At 46.2% G+C, this 24,234-nt stretch overlaps 2 protein-coding genes and 1 long non-coding RNA gene across 7 annotated transcripts in view; all 3 read left to right on the top strand.

Annotated features, from left to right (window-relative positions):
* The first annotated feature begins 432 nt into the window (after nucleotides 1–432).
* Nucleotides 433–1,302, top strand: LOC143013163 (uncharacterized). Its single transcript, XR_012965119.1, has 4 exons — nucleotides 433–498; nucleotides 597–623; nucleotides 840–862; nucleotides 968–1,302. It is a non-coding gene; the product is annotated as an uncharacterized LOC143013163 (long non-coding RNA).
* A 3,092-nt stretch (nucleotides 1,303–4,394) lies between these two features.
* On the top strand, nucleotides 4,395–16,566 carry esyt1a (extended synaptotagmin-like protein 1a). The gene is made up of 31 exons (XM_076166636.1): nucleotides 4,395–4,965; nucleotides 5,943–5,984; nucleotides 7,161–7,295; nucleotides 7,383–7,453; nucleotides 7,540–7,612; nucleotides 7,702–7,791; nucleotides 7,871–7,926; nucleotides 8,596–8,716; nucleotides 8,861–9,037; nucleotides 9,499–9,581; nucleotides 9,845–9,893; nucleotides 10,164–10,253; nucleotides 10,624–10,719; nucleotides 10,810–10,881; nucleotides 10,968–11,054; nucleotides 11,151–11,291; nucleotides 11,808–11,990; nucleotides 12,143–12,319; nucleotides 12,401–12,483; nucleotides 12,590–12,638; nucleotides 12,758–12,847; nucleotides 12,942–13,037; nucleotides 13,201–13,272; nucleotides 13,389–13,475; nucleotides 13,659–13,805; nucleotides 14,786–14,925; nucleotides 15,058–15,153; nucleotides 15,269–15,400; nucleotides 15,488–15,593; nucleotides 15,694–15,743; nucleotides 15,869–16,566. Exons 1-31 carry the CDS (start codon nucleotides 4,660–4,662, stop codon nucleotides 15,894–15,896), a joined length of 3,225 nt encoding a protein of 1,074 aa, XP_076022751.1. The 5' UTR covers nucleotides 4,395–4,659; the 3' UTR covers nucleotides 15,897–16,566.
* A 1,069-nt stretch (nucleotides 16,567–17,635) lies between these two features.
* The window catches only part of fmnl3 (formin-like 3), a 28,871-nt gene continuing 22,272 nt past the window's right edge, over nucleotides 17,636–24,234 (top strand). For all 5 annotated transcript variants that reach the window (XM_076166105.1, XM_076166103.1, XM_076166104.1 and 2 more), the window contains exon 1: nucleotides 17,636–18,240. In XM_076166105.1, the coding sequence (XP_076022220.1) occupies nucleotides 18,127–18,240 (114 nt within the window). In that variant the 5' untranslated portion in view covers nucleotides 17,636–18,126. The remainder of the gene's footprint in view (nucleotides 18,241–24,234) is intronic.

Here is a 24,234-nt window from a genome sequence, read left to right as displayed (position 1 = left end):
TAAATTTATTATATATATAAGGAGGAGGATATTGTGTTTAGACATGACAAAGTAAAGTAAAAATTATAAAACTGTCAGGGATGAGAGAGGACATAAAGCATTTATCAATAAAGGCAATACGTTACCTATAATATTACATTAGCAATGAAGATTAAGTATAATTATAGGATTTGATAGTGTGTGTATTTTGTTTTCATATTGTTTTAGAGTAAACTAGAAGCTTAAATGTATTTTTTCAACGAAATCTGAGATTATTTGTGAATGCAATTTACCCTTTCATAGGATAAATAATAAGGATTTAAATTGATATCGGGTTCCTAAAATGGACAGTCCATTGAAAGTGAAATGTGGTTCGTGTTCGCTTTATACGCGTCTACATTAATCCAAACTATATTTCCCATGAACCACCGCGGTCCAATCAGAACGAGGCACCCAGCCCATATAAATACAAAGTCGCTGACTTATGACGTTCTTCTTGTCGACGATTTTGCCCCATCGGTACGTTAGGCTGTGAATGTTCCTGTCCGTATCCAATGTAATCACCTTGTATTTCCATCCATCCATCTAATTCTCCACTTTACCCCTTTTGTTTACAGGCAAACTAACTCGACATGCGAGCCAAGGTGTGTACTTTCTGCTTTACAGACAAGATAAATGTATTTGATAGCGGTTGTAGCTAGCTCTGTCGCACTGCACCTCAATTCGCACCCAGACGACGTAATCGTCACGTTTCAACATTATTTATTCACTTAAATGTATTCAGTTTAGTATTGTGGGGTAGTTGATGTATTTAAGACTTCGTGGAATAATAAAAGTGCTATGTTTTTGTGTTTCCGCAGTGGAGGAAGAAGCGCATGCGCAGGTAAGATTGTTCTCTTGACGGATAAGTGTCGCCCCACGCTGCATTAGACGACCGGAAGCACTTTAAACTTAGATTCTGTATTGTCCCGTCTCTGTTGCTCTGCAGGCTGAAGCGTAAAAGGCGAAAGATGAGGCAGAGGTCCAAGTAAACCCCCCCCCCCCCCCCCCCTTACTCCGCCATCACACGTGGTTCTCCCCGAGTTCACCGGGGACCGCGGCTGGAGACCGGGACCCTCCCTTCCTCCTTCCCCCCCAGTGACGAGTTCGAGCCCAGCAGGTCCGGATCGACCAAAGGCAGTGGAGCCAGAGCTGATTGATTCCAAACCAGCTGGAGGAGAAGCGTTGACTCTGGGACATTTTGGACTCTGTTCTTCACTCCTCAACTTTTGTCATTTGTTTTTGTTTATACTTTGATTAAAGGTTCTGGTTTATAAAGTTAAACTTTGCATCTTGTCTTTTTATGTAGTTAAAGGGTGTGAAAGGGATTTGAATGCTGAGCTAAACCTGCTGATTTTAGGTGAAGGCACTTATCTGATCAGACTTTGAATACCACGAAAGGACATTCATAACAGAGCGCCAACAGGCAGAGAGACGTGTGCACACAACTTCAGCTTGGTGTTTCTGGTCTACAGCAGTTGAGTGTCAGGGTGTCAAAGGAAAGAAACTGCAATTGTGGTGGTTCACTTGCAAAATGACTTTGTAAGGTCTATCCTAGATGTAGTTGGTCATAGATAAATGGGTATACCTGTGAGACTGGCATGTGTCCAGTGTAAACGCGTCAATGAGAGATATAACCATGACTTTAATACCAAATACTGATGGATGCATTTAAAAGAAGAGGTTTGTGTTCAGACATGAGAAGATTTAAATACACTTGAGCATCGATATGAAACCTGTATCCATTTGCACTTTGCAGCCATTTTTAAGTCGTTAGGCACCCAAAGATCTTGTGTTTCTTTTTTTAGATGTTGCATTGCACAAGGCAAATGTCAGTCACACTAGATACTGATCAGTTCTCTTTTTTCTGAGGAAGCTGTGACTAGGCGCTGCACATCTCTATCTCCACTTACACAGAATCAATAGATAAGTGCCTGATGAACTGATTTCAATTGACTCGTCATGTTTATTACATTTGAACTCAATAACATCTTGACAAGTGTTGCATTGTCTGTTCACTATGCATTATAATTTACTGTATAACACAATCTTCCTTGTCCTTCTGAACAGGGTGAAGCCTCTGCAGAATATTGAACATCTGGTGATGCGCTTTGGGGCAAGGCGTCCTTTTTCATTTGGACGACATCACAACTAGTCCACACTTGTCCATCACCTTGGGCCTTCTTGAAGGACCTGTGCAGCATGTCGATCAGCTCTTAAACATAATTGGCTGCCAAGCAAACCTGCAACAGGAGGATTCTCTTAAAGGTCATTTAGATTCTGTCCACATCTGCACGTACATGGCTCCACAAACAACTCGCAGATCCTTCACTCCTGTTTTTACCCTTGAATCCAGTCTGCTGTCATGGGGAGATGATTTACAGAGCACACTGCTGCTGCTGCTTTTGTCCCTTATACTTATTTATATTTTCCATTTGCTTTTTACAAGAAGATCACACTGTAAAGATGCTTCTGCTGTCACGGCTGTGTTTTATCTACAGCATGATAACAACCAGCTGAACCACAAAATACTTCCATAACATTGCAAGACAGCTGAATTATTACACAAAGAAATGTCAGGTAAAGCACAACACATATTTTCGGTCACAAGGACAAAACTCACTCATAAAAGTCAAAGAACGTGATCACTGTAGAAAAACAGCTGCCTTCTCTCTAATCTGGATTCTGGGTCGTCAGAGTCAATGTAATCCAGCAGGTGTTTAATTCCTCTGCACACACACACACGGACACACCTGCATGAGTATGTGTGCAGTGCTTTCAAACCTTGTGCTTAACTTGCTGGAGTTGCAGCTGCAAGAACATTGTTATTCCCGTTAAACACGACTTTTGTACTGTAAAAGTGAAACCCGCTCGTCCTCAGATTACTAACGCTGACCTTTCTTTCTTTTCTCGACCTGCATGATTTCAACATGAGACGCAGCCACTCATCGTCCTGTGACTGCATGCTCCTTCTGCTTATTTGGTACATGCTTGTCATTATGATCTGGTTTGTGTTGAGTGTTTGGGTCACAGCATGATTCATCTTAATGTTCATGCTGACATACTGTATCACCTTTAGAGAGTGTAAATGAGCCGTAGCACTGATACTCTATGCATTTATATATCAAATCAGCTGCAGGAGTAATTTAGGAGTTGTTGGTCTTAGGGGGAAACTCTGACAGTGATTGATTACTTTTTCTTCGACTGGCTGCACAGGAGTAACCCACAATGATTCAGTCACATTGAGGAGAAAAGGAATGGATTGTATTGGTTTTGTGGCGAGATGCTTAAAGGTGCTCAAGGATGCAGCTCGATTTCTATTTTCCCCTTAGAGGACTCGTCACTCCCCAAGGTTACAAACCAGAGAGACAGAACACAAAAATCTAATAACAGTCTGGAGGTTTATCATTACAAAAGAGAAATGTGACCAAATCCATTCTACTCAAACTAATGCCGTCTAAAGTCAGTGCTGCCCTTTGATCTGACTCAAAGTGCAGCACTCATAGGATGTTCTACTTTAAATCTGACTTAACTACAAACTGAACAAATTGTCAAAAATATATAAATCGTATGTTTTCACTCACTGAAGTTAAAATGATGTAGATTGAAATATCCTAATTATTCTTAATTGAGTGTGATTTTGGCTGTTGTGTCTGACCTTAACCTCTTATATAAGCTCTATATGTTTAAAGTTGCTGTTTGTTCTTTTGCTCGGCTGCAGGTGTTTGGTGTTTGGTTTAAAACGATTGTAATTACATAAGGCAGTCTGAGCAAACACAGATGTTCGTGTATACAAACACCGGTGATGGGTTCCAACCCTGCTCGGCAATAATTTAGCTTAATGGAACAGTGTCCTCCTTAGTTGAATGAAAACGACTGAAGTACCAAATAAACGTGAGTGATCGTGAACACGCGTGTCGTGATGCGTAAAGACGCACCGAGGGAGCCGAGGGTGCGTCTTTACGACCGACGGTTTGGTGCATCCTGGTGGCGCAGAAGCGGCGCTGGATATTTGCACTCGTAAGAACGTCAATATTTACTAAAGATTAAGCACATGGGTAAACAGTGGAGAATGCAAATGAAAGAGTAGCAAAGCTGCTGCAGTGGAGCTGAGCGCTTGCGCGTAAATACGGATTTACCGTCAATCTCATAACGGAGACAAACACGTCTGTTACACATCATCACAGTTTGTTTACACTAGCCGCAGCCCTGCAAAGTGGGGATTTCACTGTGGCGCAAATGAACCTGTAAGCCGTGAACACGCCCGCTGATTACCGGGTTTAGTCCTGAGTCGTGAGGAGGGCTGGAGGCTGAGCCCGCCCCCCCCCCCCTTCCTCCCTCCCTCCCTCCCCCCACCCCCCGGGTCTCCGTCTCTGCTCGGTGAGCGGACACGTCAATGAAGCGGTGCTGCTGGTCCCCTGCGGAGCTGCGTGGGAGAGAATCACCGGTCATGATTTAACCGATCGACCCCCGCCCCTCTCTCTCACCCTCCGCCCCCCCCGGTGCGCTGATATTGCTGAATTCTCGATGCTTTCTGAAATATCGCGGCGGTGAATCTCCTCCTCAGACGCTTTGTGGGAGTGGAGAAACAGTGAGGGCCGAGCTGAAACGCACATACCGCCGGGTGGAAGAGATCTAGCGATGCCGTCCTCGGATGCGGAGCCCGGTATGGACGCTGCTTCGGCGGGGCAGCCGCCCGGTGAACGCGCCGTCAGCGTGCTGTGGTCCTTCGGGAAATGCCTGGCCGCGCTGCTGCCCGTCTATCTGGCCGGATACTTCGGCTTCAGCATCAGCGTGGTGCTGTTCGGGCTCATGATCTACATGGGATGGAAGCACAGCCGCCTGGAGAAAGTGATGAGGCTCAAGTCTGCCATGTACCTCTTAGAGAACGAGAGGGAATGCACCACCGAGAAGGTCCTCAGAGCCAAGAGGGACCTGCCCCCCTGGGTGAGTGTGTGTGTGTGTGTGTGTGTGAGTGGGACCCTGCTGCACCTGAGGGCTCACAGCCAGCACTCATATTACTCATTCATTATCACGTTGTTGTTTGGGTGGTTGTTACTTCCACACACACACACACACACACACACACACACACACACACACACACACGCACACATACACGCACACATACACACACATCTCTGCATGACTGTTCCTTCTGGCTGGTTGTGTTTTCCTCCTGACCCTGGGCAGGCCTATATTTGGACATTCCTAATGTGCAGTAGCCGGGGAATCACTAGTCTGAGCCGCCGTGATGAGGTTTTTATTACACAGCCAAGCATGAAAACAATAGTGCCAATGTAAGAAAGAAACCCTGTGGAAACATGCTACATCTACAGAAACGGCTTAATCTTCAGATTGTTTATTTGGCAGGAGGAGATGTGAGATACTGTATATGCTGCGTGTTTCCTCTCCTAGTTCCCCTCAAAGCTGCCGTTGACCTTATCTGGCTCAAAAAGTCGATGACTCATAAACATCTATGAGAGCAGTAGCAGCGACAAGATCACCATATCAGGATAAAGAGAGAGAATAAACTGTGTGTGTGTGTGTGTGTGTGTGTGTGTGTGTGTGTGTGTGTGTGTGTGTGTGTGTGTGTGTGTGTGTGTGTGTGGGCGGGCATGTGTGTGTGTGCGTGTGTGTGCGTGTGTGTGGCTTATTCTCGAGATCTCGTGTTTTTGTGGTCAGGAGGAAAGGCCCATGAGATAGCACAGCATGAGTTTTGTGGTTGCCTCAAATTTGATCACAGAGTTGTTAAACCTGCTACTCTGTTTTATTCCAAGTATGTTAACCAGTGCATGTCCAAGTATGAGTCACATTACAATCTACTGCTGACTCGAATCAAATAAAAGTATATTACAACCTGAAGCATCTCTTATGTTTTGTGTTATTGGAGTTGATGTCTGACCAATGTTACTTTTCCACAGGTCAACTTCCCAGATGTAGAGAAGGTGGAGTGGCTGAATAAGGTTTGTTGTCTCCTCTTAGATCGTCTTTGTGTCTTGCGTTGTCATTTCTAACAGTCACCCTAACAGTCACCCATCAACCACAACGTCTCGGAAAGTTATTTCCTGGAACATTATCGGCGGCGCCTCGTGTTCAACTTTAAGATATAGATCATTTGTTTTGACTTTGAAGCTGCAATTCCATCTGCAGTCTCTTTATCACAGCAGATGATCTCATAGCGGAGGAGAGCGTCAGATCACATCTCACTCTCTCCATCTCTGCCGGTACAATAATGAAGCGGCGGTGCAGAGCAGGTGTGGATGTGAATACTAATAAACAAAGCTCCATTCTGGAGGAAAGAAACATAATGAGCTCAGTGACAAAACGGTCCAGGCTGTAGGAGGAGAATCAGCTGGACCATCCTCGTCCTCTTCCTCATCCTCCTCCTCGTCCAGCTCTCTCTCTCTCTCCTCCACGTGAGCGGGCTGCACAAACGTTTGACTGCGACAGCTTGAAGAAATCGAGCGTTTCAGGTTAACACACATAATGCCTGTGAGGGTTTGATGTATCAAAGAGTCGATTATGGCCATAGCGGTCTATGGCAAGTCAGAGGTCAGAGGTCAGAGGAGTCACGCCTCACTCTTACACCTCACAGGGTTATGCTGAAATCAACACCTGTGTGAGGGTGTGTGGAGTGTTTTGTGGACTACAAGCACACACGCACACGCACACGCACACACACACACACACACACACACACACACACACACACACACACACGCACACACACACACACACACACACTCACACACACACACACACACATAGTCCGCCCGATGACAACCAAGACTCCACATTGAACAACTGTTTACCTTGTTTTTTTTCTACTCTATAATTTTGAATGGTAATCCCCAAAGTCACACATTTTGAAAGCACCTGGATCCTTTATTGTTTGATTATATCTTATATATCACAGGCGTATTGACGGCTCAGCTTTAGGTGATGTTTACATTTAAGCTTCTGTACTCTGGTACAGTAAGTTTACCAATTCAAAAGTAAACAGCCTCATTTGTGGTTTTGTGAAGCATGCATGCGTGTGTGTGTCTGTGGTCTAGTAATACTTTCTATTTGTACAGGAAGTGCGTCTCTGTGTCATAAAATATCACGACTCTCTGTGTGACTGTCCTGTCTGTGTGCAGATCCTGCAGCAGGCCTGGCCCTTCGTGGGTCAGTACCTGGAGAAGCTTCTGGTGGAGACCATCGCTCCGGCCATCCGAACCTCCAGCATTCATCTGCAGACGCTCAGCTTCACAAAGATCAACCTAGGAGACAAGGTAACGCCGTAACGTTACACAAACACGTGGCTAGCTGCTCTGTCAGGCTTGTTTGTTCTGTTTCATTGGCAGCTGTTGTGTTCGCAGGCTCTGAAGGTTGTTGGTGTAAAAGCGCACACGGAACACAAGAAACAAGTTTTATTGGATGTCTATGTGAGGTAACGTGTCAAACCCTTTTTTATCGTAGTTTCAAAAACGTTGTGCCAGCACAGAAACGAGCCCGGTGTCCCTCTTCTTCTTGTAGCTATGCGGGCGATGTGGAGATCAACGTGGAGATTAAAAAGTACTTCTGCAAAGCGGGAGTAAAAGGAATCCAGGTAGAGCAAGAATCACAGAGCGTGTCCTCTGCGTGATGTAATCAATCGCAGGGCTCCACTCTCTCAGTGTGACGTCTTTCTCTTTCCAGCTGCACGGGAAGCTGCGTGTGATCCTGGAGCCTCTGATCGGAGACATTCCACTGGTCGGCGCCATCACCATGTTCTTCATCCGCAGGCCCGTGAGTGTGTCACCGCTGCACCGGCTCAGATTCTCGCTGTAGTTCATGCCTTTTATCTTTATTCGTCTCTTCCTCACAGAAACTGGACATCAACTGGACGGGGCTGACCAACCTGCTGGACATCCCCGGGCTGAAGTGAGTTTGTACCTTAAGAGCTCGTATTAGAAGTAATGCTCCTTAAGGGTGTCTCCACGGTGATGAGTACTACTTAATCTGCACTGTGTTTGTTTTGAAGTGTGTTTTTAATGAGGAGTGTCTATTTGCGCAGCAGTCTGCGCGTAGATTTTTGCCTGTTTCCATGGATACACTGGGGCGAATGTCTTTGAATCGATGATGTTTCTCCTGTGTTTTGGGGGCGGGGGCGTCGTTAGTTTGTAGAAATTGATTCCATACATAGCTGGCTGTCTTTGTACTCTATAGAACATGTAATATTACACCTCCATACGTCTATATGAAGTACATTATGTAAGTCACAATGCACAGATATTTAATATTATCACAGTTAAGTCGCTGCTTGCATTAAATCTTGCATAATGTACTGTACGGTAGAGTTAAAGCATTATCAGAGGTGAATGCTTGATGACATCACTTCCCTCTGGCAATACTTTACATGACAGATTATCATTTAATAATTCACTTAAAGTGGCTGAAACGTCCTCAACTTTAGCCAATGGGTGCTTGATATTGGTGCAGTTGTCCAGGACGTGGACGTTATTCCTGCATGTCTTCAGTCTCTGTGTGTGTGTGTGTCTCTCTCTGTTCCACCTCTGTGTGTCCCCAACACATCCTTGCATTCATTTGCAGTGCCATGTCGGACACTATGATAATGGATGCAATTGCCTCCCACCTGGTGCTCCCCAACCGCCTCACTATTCCCTTGGTGGCCGACCTGCACGTTGCGCAGCTCCGCTCCCCTCTTCCAAGGGTAACTGTCTCAGTAATAAATGGACTGGAGAATTGTAGACGCACACAAACTACAGCTTCACAGCCGGCACAAACAAACATGGACCTCTGGGTGCGTTTTGCAGATTGTGTTTTGACTTAACAGGGACTTTTTTTGTGCACCCAGGGAGTTGTGCGTATCCACCTGCTGGAAGCGGAGGACCTGACCGCCAAGGATACGGTCATCAAGGGACTGATCGACGGGAAGTCTGATCCATACGCCGTGCTGCGTGTGGGCACCCAGATCTTCACCTCTCATCACGTGGACAGCAACCTGAACCCCCAATGGAGGGAGATGTATGAGGTGAGACGGGCCGGGAGGGAGGGAGGGAGGAGCAAATCAACAAGGAACAACAGAAAGAGTCTGACAATGGATACGCAAATGTGCAAATTTGAAGGCAGTGGACTTTGCAGGAACTCCTCCGTTACTCGTTATAGATTATTGTTGTTGCACAAAACCTTAAACATGTCATCGGCATATTGGTGATTGAACAGTTATCTTTCTCTGCAGTCGTCATGATGCTGCTCTATTTGAGATAAGCAGCTGGTTGCGAGATCGCCTTTGCTGGCGAAAACAGCAGTGACACGGTCGATTTGAGCCCAGTCACTGCAGAGATGTTGCGTTATTAATGTGTGCGTAGCCGTCGTGACTGTTGGCATGTCCTGAGTGTTTCGTGCCCGTTTGTGGCTGCATCTATATTTGTATATTTGTTGTGTTGCACATTTGTGTATTTGTCCCATTTTGTGTGTGTGTTTGTGTGTCAGGTGATTGTCCATGAAGTTCCTGGTCAGGAGTTGGAAGTGGAAGTGTTTGACAAAGACCCAGACCAGGATGACTTCCTGGGGAGGTAGTTCATCCGCTCTCATTCATTTTACTCTCTCTCTCTCTCTCTCTCTCTCTCTCTCTCTCTCTCTCTCTCTCTCTCTCTCTCTCTCTCTATGTGCTTTTCATGTCATTTCTCTGTTATTAGCATGTTGGCTCATGTTGCCGTGCAGTTTTGAATGTTCAATGTGGTTCATTCTCCCTCTCTCTCTCTCTCTCTCTATCTCTCTCTCTCTCTCTCTCTCTCTCTCTCTCTCCCCCTCTCCCCCTCTCCCCCTCCCTCTCCAGGGCTAAGGTGGATCTTGATATTGTGAAGAAGGCCAGAGTCGTGGATGATGTGAGTAGGTTGAGGTTTCAGACATGATATAGGATTATGAATTTAACAGCAAGCGCAACACTTTAATGATCCTGTTCTCCATTCCCATGCCTGTGTTGCTATGGAAATATCGGTGTGCAGTAATCCTGTTAGCTTGTGACATTCGTGCATTCTGACCCCATGTGCCTCCTCGTGATCTGCTCTGATTACATCATCATCACATCTCCCTGCCCAGAGCCAGACGATAACACAGTGTGTGTTTAAAGAGGTGCCTTGTGTTTGCTCTCACAGTGGTTCAATCTGAGGGACGTCCCAACCGGCAGCGTGCACCTGAGGCTGGAATGGCTCTCTCTGCTGCCCTCTGCTGCCAGATTGAGTGAGGTGCGTGTACAGAATGATTTTGTACATGAGAAATATGTAGTTTGATATGCAGATTACTGTGAAATTGACTAAAACCTTGATGCTGAAACTTAAAGAACTTTTATTGAATTTCAACATTTTAGCCTTGCTTCCTCTTTACATTACATTACGATCATTTGGCAGAAGCTTTTATCCAAAGCGACTTACATTACCACCCTTCGCAGAGGGGGGAGCAGTTGAGGGTTTGGTGCCTTGCTCAGGGGCACCTCGGCAGGGGCTTAAACCGGCGACCTTCCGGTTCCCAAGCGGAAGCACTACCCACTGAGCCACTGCCTCCCTAACTCTCTTTCTGGCAATCCCATCATATTTTTCTCCCGCTTTCCTCCACCAGGTGATCCAGAGGAACCAGAACCTGACCAGCAAGACGGCCGACCCTCCCTCTGCCGCCATCCTGGCCGTCTACCTTGATCAAGGTCACGACCTGCCTGTAAGTTTGCCGCCGCTTGAGGCTCCGCTGTCGATGCTTCGCGTGTCTAATTCTCAACTCACCTTACGTGTATTTGATATGTGGTTTAAGATGAGGAAAGGCAACAAAGACCCGAGCCCCGTGGTGCTGATCTCCGTCCAGGACACCACCAGAGAGAGCAGGGTGAGCAGAGGGCTTCTGTCTAAGTAACATGAAAACAAACTCCTGCCTACAAAACGTAATGACTGTTTACCCGCCGTCTTCCTCAGACTTGCTATGGAACCAACAACCCTGTGTGGGAGGACGCCTTCACCTTCTTCATTCAGGATCCTCTCAAACAAGACATTGACATTCAAGTAATGTGTTTGCCAGTTTGCCAAAGGCGCTGAGGTGACGATCACGCGTTACACCTTGTTGATTCGGCCTCTGTAATCCGTCTGTGTGTTCCTCAGGTGAAGGATGATGACCGCGCCTTCTCTCTGGGCGCCCTGAGGATCCCGCTGACTCGTCTTTTAGCGAGCCCTGAACTCACCATGGACCAGTGGTTCCAGCTGGAGGGCTCCAGTCGCATCTACCTGAAAATTGTGCTCAGGGTCGGTATTTCACAACATCTGGGCCTCAGCTGGTGTTTGGTATAGTAGCATATAATGGATATGCGCTTTAACTGGACAGTGTGACTTCAAGCACTACTTCGGCAAGATTCTGCTCAGGCGAAGATCCTGTTCGTGCATTCACACACACATTTTGGACTCCAGACTTGTAAGGAACTTTACATTATTAATTCCAAACCCTTTAACCTCCTAAAGTGGCCCTTTAAACAGCAAGGAGCAGCTCCACGTCCTCTTCCTGAAGGATTTCCTAACTTGTAGCCTTGTAAGGAAACGAGGTCCTCATAAATCCACACACACAGGAACACACAAGATGATAGTGATGCATTTTCTCTTCCGTCTGGATCCTGTTATGATTCTCCAGCTCCCTGCAGGAAAAATGCACGGTATCCTCGTCTGATGTTCCTCTTATGAAATATGAGGGATTCCATTCACAGCAAGAGACTTGAAACACATCACCACCTGACATTTGCTCACCGAATTCTCCCCTTTGTTCCCAAGGTGCTGTGGCTGAACGAGGATGCCACTCCTACGACCCCGTCCCCTCGCCCTTCTGACCCTAACTCTGGGATGGGTCCGGGGGGAATCCCATCCGAGCAGGCAACCGGGGGGCTCGGCGGATCGGCCAAACCTCAGCCCAGCAGACCCCAGCATACCAGCCCTGACCCGGAGTTTGGAACCGAGGTGAAAAATACAGCCACGGAAACACACACACACACACACACACACACACACACACACACACACACACACACACACACACACACACACACACAAACACACACACACACTCCTCCTACAACAATAACATCCCCTGTCCTTGCTTTGGCCAACAGGGAGTGCTGCGTATTCATCTGGTGGAAGCGCAAAGCCTGATAGCCAAGGACAACTTCATGGGGGGCATGGTGAAGGGGAAGAGCGACCCCTATGTGAAGATCCGGGTGTCTGGGGCCGCCTTCCGCAGCCACACCATCAAAGAGAACCTCAACCCAGTCTGGAATGAACTCTTTGAGGTAGAGCCTCTGAGATGAAGGTCCACGCTTCACATCTTATAGAATGATACAGAATTTAATTCAGATGTGTGTGATCCATAGGTGATTCTGACACGGCTCCCCGGCCAGGAGGTCCAGTTTGAGTTGTTCGATAAGGACATCGATCAGGATGACTTCCTTGGAAGGTCTGTGGTGACCTCAGCAGTCAATAGTTCAGGCGAAACGAGGAAAACGACATGGACGGGGATCAATGTTCTATTTTTAACCAGGTTCTTCCTTCTGTCTTTTCAGATTCAAGCTGAACCTACGAGACGTCATCAGCGCACAATTCATAGACACGGTGTGTGTGTGTGTGTGTGTGTGTGTGTGTGTGTGTGTGTGTGTGTGTGACACATTCTGCAGCTGAAACCATTTGATACCATATCTCCATAATATAACACCGATGTTTGTGTTTTGCAGTGGTACACTCTGCACGATGTGAAGTCAGGCCGCGTCCACCTGGTGCTGGAGTGGCTGCCCAGAGTCTCTGACCTCCCCAGACTGGAACAGGTCACATGTTTAACCTTTATGTTTTGTACCGTAGCAGCCTGATGAATGTGTGTTTTTGTTTTCGATGAATCGGCTGTTTTCTCTGCTCACACAGGTCCTGCAGTATCAGAGCCAGCAGTCCTACCTGAACAAGGCTGTGCCATCATCAGCCGTGTTGTTTGTGTATGTGGAGCGCGCCCATGGCCTGCCGGTGAGATCACACATCGTCCTCGGTGCTCTGTTGGTTGTTAATGGGGAGGAGTAGGACTCGAGGAGCACAGAGCTTCATATGAGTCACAGTTTGTTGCTTTGACTGCTCACTACAGATTGATATGAATGTGTTTAGATGCATTCGCGTTTGTGTATCTTTTCAGTTGAAGAAAAGTGGAAAGGAGCCAAAAGTCGGGGCTGAGATTATCCTCAAAGGAACATCTCACCGAACCAAGGTAGAGCTGCAACATGACTTCCTGTCTGAGCTTACTGTACTTCTGCAGAGGAAGAGAAGAAGAGTGTCTGAGTGAGAAAATACCTGAATTTCTCCTGTTGGCTTTCTTCCCTCAAGGTCTGCGAGCGCTCCACATCTCCACGGTGGGATGAGGCTTTTCACTTTTTGGTTCGTGACCCCAGGGATGATGTGCTCACAGTCAAGGTGAGAGACGTCGTCTGTGTGTAGACGAACACATAACGGATGGCTTCCATTTATACCGTCTGTCAAGGTTTTTTTTTTATATAAAAGCAGTGGGAGTTGGAGATAGTAATCATCAGTGTGTGTGTGTGTGTGTGTGTGTGTGTGTGTGTGTGTGTGTGTGTCTGCGTGTGTGTGTGTGTGTAGCTCTCCCACACGTGGGGCCAGGCTCTTGGCTCTGTGGTGCTTCCTCTCAGAGAGGTGCTGGTGGAGCAGGACTTGGTGCTGGATCGCTGGCTCAGTCTGGACGGCGCTCTGCCAGAGAGCCAGATCCTTGTGAGGGTCGAGTTCAAGGTACAGAGAACATGTCTGATCTTTGTCTTCATCGTTCCATCACTGACAGTGTGCATCTGTGTGAGCAAGGACATGACTGTGATTCTGTGCTGCAACAATTTACAGGACACAACACCAAACATTCTCTTTACACCTCTTACTACTTTTGACGTGCATGACTTCATATTATTATATTATATTTTTGCAATTAATTAAGCTAATTATTTTTAAAGCCAATTAGTTACCGACATCTCTAGTTACCCTGAAACAATTCATCCTAAGTGCACATGCATCTCAAGCCAAATAAGTGTAACTATGATAATACACCATGTACACAGATTATATATGCTGTATATTATATGAAACTATGGAATTTATAGGGAATGTATGACAGTGCCAAGGAAATGTGCAGGCATCAAAGCGTAACAAGCAGTATAATTGTTATTGGCATGATCAGTTGGCCTAAATTACAAAATAATCTGCCAATTTTTACACACAGTATAAGAGTCCAAACATTGATTTGCTGATGTTACAGTATGCAGCTTAAAGGATAATGCGCTGCGGAACACAGCTGTCGCGCATTAATCTTGCATTACTCTGTCCGTTTTATGGTTGTAGATATATTTTTCACATTCCCTCGGAGAACTGGCAGAATGTTGTTGAATGTGGAGAAGTTTGCAGGGGCACCGCTGTGACTGAGTGTGATGGCAGAAAAATGTTCAGCTGTCAACGCGTCTGTAACAGAGACAGGAATCATAGTCAGTCATATGTATTTGATGGGATCTGTTGCTCTCTCCACCCTGAGAAGAAACACAACTCTGTGACACATACTGGCGTTTTATTTTATTTTATTTTATTTTATTTTATTTTATTTTATTTTATTTTATTTTATTTTATTTTATTTTATTTTATTTTATTTTATTTTATTCTATTCTCTTCTATTTTATTTTATTTTATTTTATTTTTTATTTTTTTCACTTGCATTTCTCTGCGTCCCACAGATCTTGGACACTAAGCTGGCGCTGTGTCGTAAGGCTGCGGGGGATGGATCGGATGACATCAGCGGAGACGGCAGCCCCTATGTCTTTCCCAGATGGGACCCTTCCCATCTAGATCTTCGACACAGAGCTGCCTTCACCATGTGAGTCACAAACACACACACAAACACACACGCGTTGGCATCAAAGCCTCATTGTCTGCTCACAGCCTCCACTGTACAATGATCATGGTTTCCTTTATTACAATGTTTTCCACTGTTCCTCTGTGTCTGCAGGCCTGGAGAACATGGAAACGGGGTGGGCCAGGTGAAGCTCACCATCGGCTACTCCACAGAGGAGAACAGGCTTTTCATCACTGTTCACTCCTGCAGGTCTTTACATCACATCCCACCTCCTATACCATCAGCTGTTTAACTTAGAGCCGTCTGTGCCATCCTATGTGTTTGTATGTGTGTGAAGTCACTGTGTGTCTCCTTGACCCCACAGATCTCTGGCAGCTTGCTCCAAAGATGGTGCGGACCCCTACGTCAGCTTCATCCTGCTGCCTGACAAAAAGGCCACCACCAAGAGGAGGACCGCCACCAAGAAGAGAGACCTCAACCCAGAGTTCAACGAGAGGTGAGACAACAACCGATTGATGGCCACGTACAGTACATGTGACGACTTGAACCGTCTCACCTCTCTCCTGTCTGTCTCTCTCTCCAGGTTCGACTTTGATTTCTCTCTTGAGGAGTCCATTCAGAGAAGACTGGACCTGTCTGTGAAGAACAGTGTGTCCTTCATGAGCCGGGAGAGGGAGCTGATCGGGAAGGTAACATCACTCTTCTCCCCCTCACTCAACTTACCTCTCCATCTCTCATCTCCACCCCGTTGTTGTGACATCATCTTTTGCTTTCGTTTGTTGTCCTCAGTTGCTGCTTGATCTGGACCAACTGGACCTCAAGGCTGGTGTTACTCAATGGTAAGAACAACTCAAATCAATATTGTGCTATTTTGATGAGTTTTAAAAACAGTTTATGTGCAAATATTATATATTTTAATATATTTTTTTTACCTACAAATAAACTGTCTCCTTTACTTTTCCAGGTATAATCTGGTAGCAGAGACCAACTAGAAGAACTGTTGCTTGAGCTTCATCACATTCTAGAAATAAGTGTCGCTTCTGTGAGCTGTGACTTTGTGTGTTTGTATATTCAGCTTATATGAGACTTAGACATCACTGAAGAAAAATTGATAACTAATCACCTCCACAATAACTCAGCCCATCAGTATTTATGAGAACTATTCCACCTAGCTCATCATCCATAGTATTAACCGTGCTGAATCATGCTGTCTTGAACAAATTCTTCAGTAGAGTATTTTGGCTGAATAGATATTTGATAATAATGCAACCATGTTGCAAAATATATTAAGTTTATATATATATTCAAAAGCATGTACAAGTCCAGAATTTTATTTATGAAAGGGCTCAAGGGCTCATGCTGTGACCACATTGGTGTGTAATGTCTTAGAGATTTACGACATCCGACTCAACTGAAAGTGATTATTTGAATTTTATTTTTTACAATCTTCCGACAAATCCTGATATTATTTTGTTTATAGATGTTTCTATTATTGCCTTAAGTATTACAAAACTGTGCACAAATTTTCAGTGTTTATGCATTATGTTCCAACTGAAGTTTTTATATGTTTTAATCAAAGCTATCTGAAAGTTGCTTTTATAATTCAAAGAGAAATATTACAAACCAAGATCCTCCTGAAAATAAGAGATCTGATACTGTAAACAGAGTCTAAATCACTGTGCTTTTATGAAGAGAAAATATTATGACTATAGTGTTCTGATCATATGTCTTTATGTGTATGTGTAGCCGCAAATTGCACCAGGATAACGTGTCTATAGCACACAGATAGTGCACACAGAGGAGCAGCTACTGTGTGTCGCTACTGTCCCCTCGCCACAAAGCTCTGGACTCTGATTTGTGGTGATGGAAAAAAAATAGTGTAAAAAGGGGGAAAAAAACTTCTATGCTTTGATATCATTTAAAGATATTATCACAATCATATATGTGCTTTAAAGTTGTTGATTAAAGTTTGCACTCTCATCAAACCAGTGTCCCTGTTTCCATAGATAGACAGTATATTCAGTCCATATATATTGTATACGGACTATATATACAGTGGCATTTGTACCTTGTGACACAGCTTATCAAATTCTGGATTCTGTGCTGTAATTAGTTTTGGTATTTAATGTTTACCTAATTTTCACATTTTCTTCACAAGTTTTGAGGTTCTTCAACAAAATGAGGAATTTTCCAACCACTGGAAAATTGCAGCAAATCTTTTGTCTTTTTATGCTTAATCAAATGTTATCGTATCTTCTGTTAACCCTTGCTACAACTGTAACTAACTTTGTAATGTATGCATGTTTATTGTTACATTCAGGAGAGGCCCTGTCCTATTTATAGAATTGGTTGTTATTTTGTAGTTACACAACTTTCGTACTTTTTGTATGAATAATAACCTCAATCAATCAATAAGTTTCATCCTATGGGGTTAAGCATCTAATCCTTCCGTAGTCAACAAATTCAAAAACTCCATTCTTATCCCACAATTCATCAGTCCAGAATTTCAATTACAATTCATGTTTGCAGTTTGACCACCAGATGGCGACAGAGCTGCGACAAACCCCCGCCGTGCCCAGGCTGCATGTGGGCTCAGTGTATACAGATGTGACAGGCGGGACCACAAGGGAGGAAGCAGCTGATTGACAGGTTGCTCCACCAATGACCACGTTCATTTATAAAAGCGGGGCGGGCTGCGAGCTGAAAACCTTCCCTCTGAGTGGAGGCAGCAGAGAAAAGCTAATCAGGATCACACAACAATAATGAATGGAAACACGGCGGAGCCAAGAAAGTCGAACAGCAGCTGAGCGTCTGTGTTCGTTCGCCGTTTTGAAAGTTAACAGGGAAAGTTTGTCGTAAAGTAATGGATTGGCCCGGCGGATCAATGACGACACTGCGGAAAGGAAAGCAGCTGGATTCTGATAGTTACTTTTGAGAGTACTTTTTTGAAGGGAAAGTACATTGGGAAAGAAAAATACTATAAACTCTAAACGCGTAAATAAGGGTAAATGGGAATTTTTGGAGCAGAACACAAATCGAGACTGCGCTGTCATCGTTTCATCGCGGTTCCCAGGCGCGGACCGTTTGGATTCATGCGTTTGATTCCAGGTTCGGATTTGGGATTAAACCGCTGAGAGAAGAAGAAGAAGAAGAAGAAGAAGAAAAGTTTGCGTTGTTGTTTTTTTCTTCTGAGGATAACGGCGCTGGTTTGTGTTTGGAAAAATGGGGAATATCGAGAGCGTGGACGGCCAGTCTGAGCTGAAGCATCACATCCTGCCTCTGAAGGTGCCCATGCCGGAGCCCACCGAGCTGGAGGAGAAGTTTGCCATTGTTTTGGTGAGTTTTGGTTGATCTTCTCTCAGGGGCCACATGTTGATCCAGATGTCAAAGGAAAGAAACGTAACTCTAGACATCTTAAACCAAAAAAAGGGGGTAAAGTCTTCAAACCAAGGTGATCAAAATCAGAGGTGATACAAACGCGTTGACGCACACTGGGCACGTTTCTCTCTACTGGAGTGTGTGTGTGTGTGTATAGATCTGATTATGATGCGTGATTCTTTCTCTTTATGGCCCATGATGACTTGTTGATATATTAAATGAGCCGACCTGTGCCGGCCCGCCCCTCACACACACACACACACACACACACACACACACACACACACTCTCTCTCTCTCTCTCTCTCTCTCTCTCTCTCTCTCTCTCTCTCTCTCTCTCTCTCTCTCTCTCTGCCTCTCTCTCCCCTGTGGTTCTTTTGTCTCCAAATCCACTGCAGCTCAGCGTTTTGTGGTTGTAACCTCCTCGCAGCTTCTTTGCTTGACTCTCTTACAGTTATATTTAACAGCACTGGGGGGGAGTTTATTTATTTCCAGTGTTCCTCTCAACTTCAGACTCAAACATCTGAAAACAACATTTTCTGAATTCCCCCAGAACTCCCACACCCCAGACCCCCCCCCCCCCCCCCCCCCCCCTCACACTCCTCCACATCAGGCTGCATGGAACCGAGCTGTCTGAGCGCTTTGACTCATGATTACACCAAGTGACTGTCATAAGTCACAAGAAGGGAATTTACAATACTGCATTGGAGAGATTCCCCCTGACACATTATTTTAAATAATACAACCAGTAGCCCATTGGATTAGTGTGTGTGTGTGTGTGTTTAGAAAAACCCACACACATATTAGGTTTCCCTCTCCCTTTGTCCGCCTTGTTATCAGTGGAAAGTAATAGCTGCTCCAATGGAAGAAATTAAATTGGTAACTCCGGTGACGCTCAGGTGCTTGATGAGTTATTCCACCGTCATGTAAGAAGGTGTTTGGATGAGGAATTACACTCCAGTACTTAAAGATTTCGACCTGTTGTCATTTGTCACACAGACACACACACACACACACACACACACACACACACACACACTCAGGTGTACCTGTACGACGTGTAGTGACAGTGTAAAGACAAACATCACATTATCAGTAAAAATCTCTGTTTTCTTCCTTTTTCGTTACAAAGAACAGTTTTTTTATGTTATGTAAGAACTATGTAAGCGGAGTAATAGTGCCTCTGATTGAGTAACACAAAGCCTAGAACAAGCAGAAGAGAAACAATGAATCCTGCTGTCTTCAATTTGTCGTTTTATAGCAGCAGCATCCGCGAGGACAGAAGCCTTTATGTTTTACTGCTCCAGTCTCTGGAGCAGCGAGCCGCTCACCTCCAGCAGAAGAAGCTCACAGGTGCTTATTTGGTGCCGCTCACTCCCCAAAACTCAACATCACCACACCCAGGCCTTGATTCTCAGCTGTTTAAGACCTTAATTACAGTATCACAGCGTGGTGCAGAGGATGGTGTAATTCTGGAATGCTCGCTGGACCTTTCTGTGTTCCTGGAACGGCGCCACGGTTGGTTCCCTTTGCCAGAGCAACCGGCAGTCACAGAGCGAAGACTCCAGTCTGCACAGAGCAGCACAGCGAGAGGCCGTTCAGGCGCTGCGTGTCGGCTACTGTGCTAAGTCTGAGCTATTATGACAATTATACACCGAGTTACGCCGCCGCTGTTACTCTGACAGTTTCACGTCTCTCTCACACTGATGACTCACCGCTCAGGGGGGGAAGTTAGGGGGTCAGACACGCTGAGAGTCGTGATGTAAAGTTTTTCCGTATGACTGGCGGGTAAAAGCATCTTAGAATGATTTGCAGCCGTCACGTTTCCCCGGCAGCAGAAAGACTGGAAATCATTTCTGTCAACACGAAACACGGCTGGACTGAGAGCGTCGGCAGCAGTTTGATTGCTGTGCAGCTGAAAGCACCAAAGTGGATCCCTGTTATTACGCTCAGCCATGCAGGGAGGAAGAGTTCTACACAGGATGCAGTAGACTCAACATTTCAGCCGTGTTGTTCGCTGGGAAAAAAAGTTTTCAAGCTCCTTTAACCCATCTCACCCCCCCTTCACCCAAGTAGCTCCAGATTTCCTTCACTTTGTGGGAAAAGCTGGACGTGCTTGTATACTTTAGCGGCCTTATCAGACGATTGTCTTCACCCTGCCTCGCCTGCCTCTTGTTGCCAGATAACGATACATCAAACGCTTCCGTCTTTTTGAGCTCACAGATATTTTGGAAGACGAGGCAGTGTGTGTGTGTGTGCGTGTGTGTGTGTGTGTGTGTGTGTGTGTGTAAAGCCTCCAAAGCAACACACATGCATACAACACGAGAGAGATTTCAGAATGAGCAGATTTAGTTGTGTGGTATTTATCAGTGTGGACATGATTGACATGTTGGTAGCTTACACAAATAAAGAGTTTTCCATAAATGGATACTTTGAAATGGGTGATTTCCCTCCTTTGGTTCTTTGTGTTTCCAGCTGCATGATGGCATGCTGGTGTAAATGAAGTGTGTGTGTGTGTGTGTGTGTGTTGACTGCCTTCTGTTCTCAGACACGGCTCGCAGACGTCCCACTGGAATGACAGCAGCCTGTGATGATGTCATGGGTGCAGCCGCCTCTGCCAGTGTAGTAATACCCCCCCCCCCCCCTCCCTAATGGCTTTAGCAGGGTGGCTGTGCTGTAACAGTGGAGGAGAGGAGGAGGGACTGGACCCCTGGGTTTGCTCATACTGCTTCATGCGGTCTGCTAATAAAACGCCCGGGTCAAGTCTGAGCGGCAGCATGTGCTAAAGACATCTGCCCCCGTGTCTTTTGTCCTCACGTCCTCAGAGACAACTTCTGCTCTGTCTTTCTGCGGCTGGAAACAGCTGCCTGGCATTCTCCTCCAGAGGAAACAGCATTGTAGCCTGTGAGCCGCTGTGGTTGGTTCCCTTTCACAGTGACAAATGTGTTGGCAGAGGCTGAGACTGGTGCAGAAGTGCGGCTCACACATGCAGATTAGAGCCTGAACCCGCCTGAGGGTTTGAACCCCCGACCCCAATCTGTAACCCAGGAGCTCTGCCCCTGTCTGGACCACACTCCATGTACAATAATGTTTTGAATCAACAGTAAACCCTGATCGCAGCCTGGACAGAGTCGCCCTTCAGAGTCTGACATCGCCCAGCATGAACGCCCGGGTCTGGTCTGCCTCTGACGGTCGTGTCGAGCTCTAATGCAGTCTAAAGGTCACGTCCTGGTTTTTTCCATCATCACTCTCGCTCTCTCTCCATGGTAACTCTTACTTATCCTTGGACCGCACAGCTTTGTGTGTTTCCAATTGGATGTGAAACGTCTCCTCCGCTCGCCCCCGTCTGTGGTTCCTTACCTTCTGCTTCCCTGCAGCCCGTCGTCTCGCTGTGAGTCCGGCCCGCCATCTAACCTTCTCCATATGACTCCTGTCTTATGAAAACGGGGTGAGGCGCTCGTGGCGTTTTTCAAAAAGGTGCACGTCTCGTCTGGAGGCCCCGGCCGCCTGGGATCCTCTTTCAACGTGTCGGCGCAACCAATTCACCGCCGGATTCCTGCGGTCGCGTCTCGGCTGAGGCCACAGGAGAACTTAAGAGAGGAAAAATTCCCTTTGAACTGGCTGTCTGCCACCGTTTTGGGTTGTAATGACTTTACCAACGTTTTCAAGGAGCGCACACATATTCTAATAGCTGTTATGGGAGCAGCATGTGATTATTTTCACTACTTGATTGCCTTGGAAACCATCCGAACCCATTTGTCTGACTGGGCTCCGGTCCCCACATCCTTTATTTTCTGGTGTGCAGATGCATCATGTGACGCTGAGGTGAAAGCTGAAAGGAGCTTCTACCAATATTTGTTGTGTGAGACGGAGATTGTTTGGCGTTGGCGGTATTGAAAAGAGACGAATAAGTGCTGACGCGGCGACTCGGGCGTCTGACATCACCGAGTGTGTGAGCGGTGATAGATGCCACTCAACTAGAACTAATGGATTCAAGCTGTGCTGTGTGTTTATTGGACATAAAACCTAAATCATTTTCATTTGTTTTGTAGTGGCTGTGTGTTATTTATGTGCACTGGTATGTCTGCCTCTCTTTCCCACACACACACACATCAGCACTCTTCCTCTTTTCTGAAGGAAGAGGGCGAGTCTGTGTGTTTTCGCTGCGTCACTGGAGTTGGGCGAGCCAGAGAGCCAAAGTGGAAGAGGGGGATTGTGGGAGTTGTGTGTTAACTTGGTTTGTGTGTGTGTGTGTGTTAGGGGGGTCAGGCTGTCCACCTGGCTCTGCTGACCCTCAGGCTACAATTCCCAATCTGAGCCGGGCTTTACTGGGAGTTTTAGTGCTTCTCCACTTGTCTCCTTGCGGTTGTTTTGGAGGGCAAAGGTCAAGGTAAAGACCACGGCTGAGCAGATATAACATTTCCACATAGAACTTAGATGGCGTGTGTGTTTAATTCTGTCACCAGAGCCACCTGGACGTCTGATTGTATTACACCAGACAGTCTAAGTGAGTAAACTCATTAAACCTCTAAGCGAACACGTGAAGTCTCTGCTCTCGTTTGATTGAATCCTACTTTCCCGGCAAGGATCACAGACTTCCGTGTGCTTTTAAGACACAAGATCAAAAACGGAAGAGAAAGAAATATAGGCTGAAGCTGCTGGGCCAGTGACCCAGTTACAGTGTCCAACTTATTCCTGTCATTTGGTCCCTTTTCTACACGACAGGAAGTTCTGGAGACGAACCTGCGAGGCGTCACTCAGCGCACAAACATGTTCTGCCTCTCAAACTGTCTGACTGCACACGTTGTTTACTGGTATCACTGCGAGCGTGGATGTAATCATATACTAAAGAGAAGAAACTGCATGTGTTTGTAATTTGTGTGTGTGTGTGTGTGTGTGCGTTGTTGCGTGTCGGTGGGGGTTTGTACGCTGCTCTAATGCAGCTGCACCGAGGCCGTAGGTTGGTTTCCTCCTCGGCACAATGGGGACTCTGTCAGTGGGTGTTGTTTTAGAAAAGGGGCCTCGTCCCCCCGGTGTCTTTTGTGCCGCTGCTCAACACGGCGATGGACTGCTTCAAACCCGACACACACATCGTCATCCTACCGTCACGGTGTCATCATTTCCCCAGGCCGACCCGAGGTGACGCAGAGCTTCTATCCTTCCTTCTTTAGCTCAGGATTTCTGCTCCTTCTTCTGCTTTCCTTCAGATGGGAGCGATACTGAAAGAGGAGATACTGTAACCTGGGAAACACAGCCGAGTCCTTCCTTTTCGCTGACGTGTGGGAACTTACGTGATTCTGTGTTTCCCATGTGGCCTTTTTGTGCTTTCCGTTTTGGTTCCTCTTTCTTTGGATTGGATCGTTTTACCCTCTAACGCTGAGACGCTCAGGAAGTCCCTGCGTGTCTCCACACCTCTCTGCTCGTCCTTTCTCTTCATCCAGCTTTCATCACGCACACACCGGCCGGCGGGTCAAAGGTCCTGACTGCTGTGAGTCACTGAGGCATTCACGTACCTGCATTCCTCACATTCCCTGTGTATCTCGCCCCGCCGGGCCAGGGGGCTTCCCTCGGCCCCGGTGTGAACGCACAAGAGGAGAACAAACAGGATGTCGGCCACGGCAAACTCGACAAATCTCTCTGATTCATGACCGACCGCCGTGCCGGGTTTATTTATAACTCGGGTCACAACCTCTACCTCTCCTCTACCTTTGTTACAGTAAGCGTTTCCTAAATTTCCTGTTTAAAAACAAAAGAATGGGACAATGCAGCGGGCAGTGAGTCGCTCCCTGGCAGCATTTCTGGAATAACTCACCAACACCTGCATCGCACAGCTGTTTGAGCAGAAGATACTGTACGCAAAAAAGTGAAATGACCCTTCAAAGACTGTTTTTGAAAGTGGAGGAACATCTGTTTTCAGGAGATGTTTTCTTCTTCCTCTCCTCCATAAGTTAAC

The sequence above is a fragment of the Genypterus blacodes genome, unplaced genomic scaffold (genome assembly GCF_046128005.1).
Source record: "Genypterus blacodes isolate CSIRO-AG114 ecotype Tasmania unplaced genomic scaffold, CSIRO-AGI_Gbla_v1 ptg000156l_1, whole genome shotgun sequence".
Lineage (NCBI taxonomy): Eukaryota > Metazoa > Chordata > Actinopteri > Ophidiiformes > Ophidiidae > Genypterus > Genypterus blacodes.
The sequence above is the reverse complement of the archived record's forward strand: the minus strand, read 5'-3'. Positions and strand labels throughout refer to the sequence as shown.